The 6,278-nt window shown below is 46.7% G+C and overlaps 1 protein-coding gene across 6 annotated transcripts in view; it reads left to right on the forward strand.

Moving 5' to 3' along the window:
* Window positions 1–5,998, forward strand: part of PLPBP (pyridoxal phosphate binding protein) — an 18,060-nt gene extending 12,062 nt beyond the window's left edge. For all 6 annotated transcript variants that reach the window (XM_067022493.1, XM_067022492.1, XM_067022491.1 and 3 more), the window contains 4 exons: window positions 952–1,086; window positions 2,753–2,895; window positions 3,695–3,793; window positions 4,659–5,998. In XM_067022493.1, the coding sequence (XP_066878594.1) occupies window positions 952–1,086; window positions 2,753–2,895; window positions 3,695–3,793; window positions 4,659–4,793 (512 nt within the window). In that variant the 3' untranslated portion in view covers window positions 4,794–5,998. The remainder of the gene's footprint in view (window positions 1–951; window positions 1,087–2,752; window positions 2,896–3,694; window positions 3,794–4,658) is intronic.
* Window positions 5,999–6,278: the final 280 nt, after the last annotated feature.

Here is a 6,278-nt window from a genome sequence, read left to right on the forward strand (position 1 = left end):
TTGAACTAAGATTTAATCACATCAAGCCTGCCATTCAGAATCTCTACAATTATCAGCTTCTTTTTTTTTTCACTATTTACTGTTTTTTTTTAATTTTTATTTTTTTATTGAAGTATAGTTGATTTTCTTTTTATTAGTATTTGTTTATTTTTGGCTGCATTGGGTCTCAGTTGCAGTGCGTGGGCTTCTCTCTAGTTGTGGCATGCAGGCTCTCTAGTTGTGGCGCATGGGCTCTGTAGTTGTAACACGCAGGCTCCAGAACACGTGGGCTCTGCAGTTGCAGCACACGGGCTCTCTAGTTGTGGCACACGGGCTCAGTAGTTGCAACGTGTGGGCTTAGTTGCCCCACGGCATGTGGTATCTTAGTTCCCTAACCAGGGATCAAACTCGCGTCCCCTGCATTGGAAGGCGGATTCTAACCACTGGACCACCAGGGAAGTCCCTAAGTATAGTTGACTTTCAATGTTGTGTTAGTTTCAGGTGTAAAGCAAAGTGATTCAGATAGATAGACAGATAGATAGATAGATAGATTCTTTTTCAGATTCTTTTCTCATATAGGTTATTGCAAAATATTGAGTCTAGTTCCTTGTGCTATACAGTAGGTCCTTGTTGGTTATCTGTTTTATATATAGTAGTGTGTATATGTTACTCCCAAACTCCTAATTTATAAACTATCGGCTTCTTGAAGCTTATGGATGGATACGTGTGCCACCTGATCGTAGCACGTCATCACCTCCCTTTCCTTATTCGTTTTTTCTGATTAGACAGCAATGGGCTGACATTCAAACTTAATATCTAGTAAACTGTCGCGTAAGTCTTAGCAGAACTAAGACTTAACTGTCCTTTTCTTGTCCTGGGAAATTATTTTCCTGTCTACCAAGAGAAGCTTTGTGGTGTGTTGCTTGCTGAGTCAGGTGAGTGAACGATGACCTGGCCTCTTTCTCGCTACAGCTGTCCCCAATCTCTTCATGCTGGAAACAGTGGATTCTGTGAAGCTGGCAGACAAAGTGAACAGTGCGTGGCAGAAAAAAGGTTCTCCCGAAAGGTTAAAGGTTATGGTCCAGATTAACACCAGCGGAGAGGAGAGTAAGTGACCAGACTTGGACTGCAGACTTTTCTCCCCTTAGGATGGTTGTAGCTCAGGAAGAATGGCAGGCCTAAGCATCTGATACCTAAGGTTACAGAAAGAAGTCACAGGGCTTTAGGGAAACTGTCGTATGTAGGGTCTCGGCACAGTGACATCCAAACCTGTCCACGTGTAATTCTGTAATACATCATGGTTGGTTATTTCTTAATTATTGAGGAGGTGGGCAAGGGGGATTGAGAAGGGCGTTGTGACTTTGATCCTGGCAGTTCTCAGAGGTCACCATCCCTCCTGAAAGAGAGTAGAGCTTTACAGGTATAATACTTCTCAGGACCTACCAGAACTATTTAATGTTACATTAGGAGAAAATCGAAGCAATATCACTGTGAGTACCAATCAGTGAATATGTTTATCGGGCTTAGGTTAACAATGTAAAATAGTAAACAGAGCCTGGGCCCTGAAATCAGACAGACCTGGAGTCTGAGCTCCACCACTTTGCAGCGTTGTAACCTTGCGTAGCGCACCTCACCTCTCTGCACTTCCCTGCCTGATCTGGCAGTGCAAGCAGGGTAGCACTCCCGAGGGTCTTGTGAGGCTTGAACGTGGAAATGGAGGTAAAGCTGTTGCTATAGAGCCCTGAGCGTCTTACCTGTTAGCTGTTTGTTAAGAATAAGTGTTTACAGACCAGTCATTTGCCTACAAAGCTTAGGCTGAAGGAACAAGCATGGGGCCTGGAGTCAGGCTACCTGGATCCACATCCCAGTTCCACATTTCCTGGTTGTGTGACCTTGGGAAAGGTACTTGGTCTCCCAGTGCCTCAGTCTCCTCCTCTTTAGAATGGAGAAAGTAAGAGTACTTACTTCATCCGGTTACTGCCTTAGATGAAAAGCTCTAAGGACTTGGCACATGTGCCTGGCACACAAGTGTTCAGTAAATTTTAACAATTATCGTTATACGTACATGTACCTAGATTCTACAGTACATTATCAATATAGGTAAACCTGAAATGGACTCCAGGTCAAGTCAGTTACATCATTTCCTGGTCAATGGCTGTCATTTGCCCTAATTAAAGATCGGTGGATTGTTAGCACCTCCATGTGTTAAATTAGAGAAGGACAGTGTCCATCCTTATAACTGTATAACAAATAATCATTTGCTGCAGACTCCTCCTCTTGTTGTTAATTAGCAAGTTCAGTTAAATTTCGCAAGTTACAGTCAAAACTATGTAATACATACTTCATTTTTAATTTTTTTACAATTCTACTATAATAAATTAATGAAACGGTAGAAATAACCAGATTTGGAAAAATAATTCTCAGGTTAATCTGGCATTTTGGCGATGTGATTCTTCTTGGTGTCTCAAGGAAAGCAGTGTTCTTTCTTTTCCTTCTACTCTAGCTGTTCTCAGATGCTGAGATAGAATAAAGAGAATCCAGTTTAGAGCTCTTCCCTTGAGAAACTCAGAACCAGGTCGGAAGGGGAGTGTAACACACACGGAGACCTCAATGTAAAGTCACTCTTTTGGTCTTGAGGACAAGTTCTTCCAAGAAGCCCTCTTGTCTGAGAGCCCCCTCCTCCGTCATAAGGGAGGGATGAGAAGGGGGCTCTCCTCTGGCTTCTTGGAGCATCTTGGTATGTTCTGTGTGTCTTCTGTTTCTTTTTGTGAAGGCAAACACGGGCTGCCCCCGGCAGAGATGGTGGCCGTGGTGGAGCACATACACGCCAGGTGCCCCAGCCTGGAGTTCGTGGGGCTGATGACCATCGGGAGCCTAGGGCACGATCTCAGTCAAGGACCAAACCCCGACTTCCAGGTACTCGGGGCCCAGGATGGGGTGCTGCCCACGTGCTGAGCAAGCGTCCGGTGAGATGCTGTAGCAGGGCTGGCTGCTGCCGTCAACTCCACAGACATCCCGGACGTTGCCTGTCACGTTATATTATTACCCTCTTCTGGAACTCTCCTCATACGGGACACAGACCAGGTCCCCAAACCTCCACAGACCCTTCTTGGCTCAGTTTGAACCTGACTGACACAGTCTTTAGAGAAAATGAGCTCTGACTTCCTCACCAACGACTGACAGCTTTCTTGAAAAGGAGGAGAATTTGCCAAAAAAAAAAAAACCTTTCAGTAACTTCTGGCAATTTTTTTAAAACATTTTTTTCTATCTTTTTGAAAAATTTTATGTTATTTATTTATTTTTGGCTGCGTTGGGTCTTCATTGCTGCACGCGGGCTTTCTCCAGCTGTGGCTAGCGGGGGCTACTCTTCATTGCGGTGCACGGGCTTCTCATTGTGGAGGCTTCTCTGGTTGCGGAGCCTGGCGCGGGGGCTCAGTAGTTGTGGCACACGGGCTTCAGTATTTGTGGCGAATGGGCTTAGTTGCTCCGCGGCACGTGGGATTGTCCCAGACCAGGGATCGAACCCGTGTCCCCCGCATTGGCAGGCAGATTCTTAACCTCTGCGCCACCAGGGAAGTCCACTTCCGGCAATTTTAACAGGCCTTGAAACCATGAGGAATAAAGAATCTCTGTCAGAGATGTTGAGATTCAGCTGCTTTCAGGTATCCTCGGAGAAGGCAGGGATAAGTGGATGTCACACTCATCTCTCTGTCAGGTGTTACTGTCCCTCCGGGAGGAGCTGTGCAGGAAACTGAGCATTCCTACCGACCAGGTGGAGCTGAGCATGGGCATGTCCGTGGACTTCCAGCATGCGGTGAGTGTCCTCCCCGGTGCCCTCGGGTGCCTCAAGTTCAGGTCCAAAGGGCCCCAGCAAGAATGTGGTTTTGCTACAGAAAATACCTCATTGTAGCGTCAGGGCGTCCAGGAGTGCTGGTTGTCAGCTATACTAACATCCCCAGCCCCTTCTGTTTTGAAATGAAGTGTATAGAAATTATAGCCCCACACACATAATTTTTAAAATTAATTCCCTAAGTGGAATCTAAAGGAAAATAAGAAGAAATTAAACTATGACTTCTTAAAAAGGCATTTCATTGTGTTCATGCTTGGGTGTGGTTACATGACAGTAAGTCATGACGAAGCAGTCTGATGCCTCATCTTACGTGTAGATTCACCATGGTGGCGGCAGCTCTAAGTATGTTCTGATAGGTGTGCTGTATTAACAACTCACATATGTCATCTTCTGGGGCAGTGAATAACTTGATACAAGTGTTCCAGAAATCACACTATAAGCTTTCCTCCAGGTATACAGTAGTAGCTCTTGTGGAAAATAGGATATACTAAAACAATGCAAAAATACTTGTGTTTATAAGTAAAATGGAATCAGATCCTGTGCTCAGGAGGGTCTACGCCGCGCCACATAGCTTGTGACACCTCCGTCCCCTGAGCAGGGATCGAACCCGTGCCGCCTGCAGTGGAATTACAGAGTCCTAACCGCTGGACCGCCAGGAAAGTCCCCTTACTTATTTCTCAAACACCTTCTCCTGGTGAACCACTGCCCCATAGTCCTCTGCGGGCGCGTCATCGTTGTCCTGCCGAGAAGCCCCTCAAATGAGGCGCAGCTTCAGCGTCTGCCGCGTTTCATTATTTTAAACTCAGCCCTCGGTACTCCTTTCGCCCAGATTGAAGTGGGATCTACGAATGTCCGAATAGGAAGCACCATTTTTGGAGAGCGAGATTACTCCAAGAAAGCTGACCCGGGCAAGCCTGCAGCGGAGCTGAAGGCCCCGGCGGCGGAGGTGGCCCAGGTACATTGAGCAACGGCCCAGCCCAAGGGCCGGGTCCGGGAACACTAACTATGCACTATGGGCTTTCACTTCCACGTGCCCCACGTCACAGCACGGCCACACCTTCCTCGGGACCTGGAGAGAGCACACCGACGATGATGTGCGTCGATGGAAACCATCTGACTTAGTGTCTGACACAGGAAGCTCACTTCAAGCAGTGACTTTGGATTGGATTGGAGGAATCCAGACTTCTCTGCAGAACAGGTACCTGGGCACTAGTCAGGAGTTGAGTTCAGGCTTGAACATTGCCTAGGAGCACCAACCAACCCATGAATGCCTTTCCCAGGTTAACGCTTGGTGACTGAGGCCTATAATCACCGAAGTCAGAGGGGTTCCCGCTGTCATCCACTTCAATAGAAAGTTCCCTGTTACCAGCTCTGTACAAACCCCACTGAGTAGCCACCTCTGCTGCCCCGGAGCAGCGTGGCTTCTGCCCCGAGTCTCCTCTGGAATGGCAGTACAGGACCTGCCTTGAGTTAGTCCTCCAGACCCACACTGTGGCTGATGAGAGCTGTGTCCTCGGCCACCGTGTGGTGCGGACCCTGAAAATTACAGGGCAACTAACATAAGCGGTCCTTGGGCCTTTCTAACATCCTGCTCCAGAGACAGGACTTCGAGCTTTTGCCCTGGGTCCTACAGTGACGACCATCAAATGATACGATTTTTCTGCCACCATATCCCCGTTTTGATGATTTCTTATCTCGTAGCTCCCCAGATATGAAAGATTCCCTCAAAGCCAGTTCAGGCTCACGGTTTCAGCAAAGCCTGGCTTTGAGGTTCCTGTTCCTGGGAGCACTTTTTAGGCATATTTATAGCCTCCCCTCCCAACCATGCTTATAAGGCGGAATTTTGCAAGTCTTGACGTTAATAGAGTAGCTAGCTCTTCAAAACCCAGAAAGCACAATTCTCGGATAGTCACAACAGACAACTGTAGTCTGGGTCCTTTGTTTTCTCGGTGGGTTTTTCTTACTTATTCAAGCCCCAGTCTTTAATATTATGAAATAACTTCCATTAAGCTCCTGCCGAAATGAAATTTTGTAAAACTTAAACCATTACGATTCCTGTACTGTTTCAATCAAAGATATAGTGTGATATTTCAGTCTATTAAATAAAAATGTGAGTTTGAATTATGCCATCTATGCCAATTACAAAGCGATTAAAAGATTTATTTTCTACACCTGGTGGAGTGAGTGAGTATAACCGGCGGGGGAGCATTGGACCCGACAGGAAGGCACTGTGCCCGTCACTGGCATCGTACAGCTTTGGAGAAGGGCTTCCCGTGGGTCACAGATACAGCCAAAGCCAGACTGCGGATGAAAGAGGGATTCTGAACTTCTAAGAGCAAGAAAGTGAAATGTTGGCATTTCAGGAACTGCAAGAATAGAGGTTGCCTCTTGCTGTAAGAAACTCTTAAAACTGCCTCTAGGTGGCGACATTGGCTAACCTGAGGGGCAA

Source organism: Kogia breviceps, chromosome 20 (genome assembly GCF_026419965.1).
Source record: "Kogia breviceps isolate mKogBre1 chromosome 20, mKogBre1 haplotype 1, whole genome shotgun sequence".
Lineage (NCBI taxonomy): Eukaryota > Metazoa > Chordata > Mammalia > Artiodactyla > Physeteridae > Kogia > Kogia breviceps.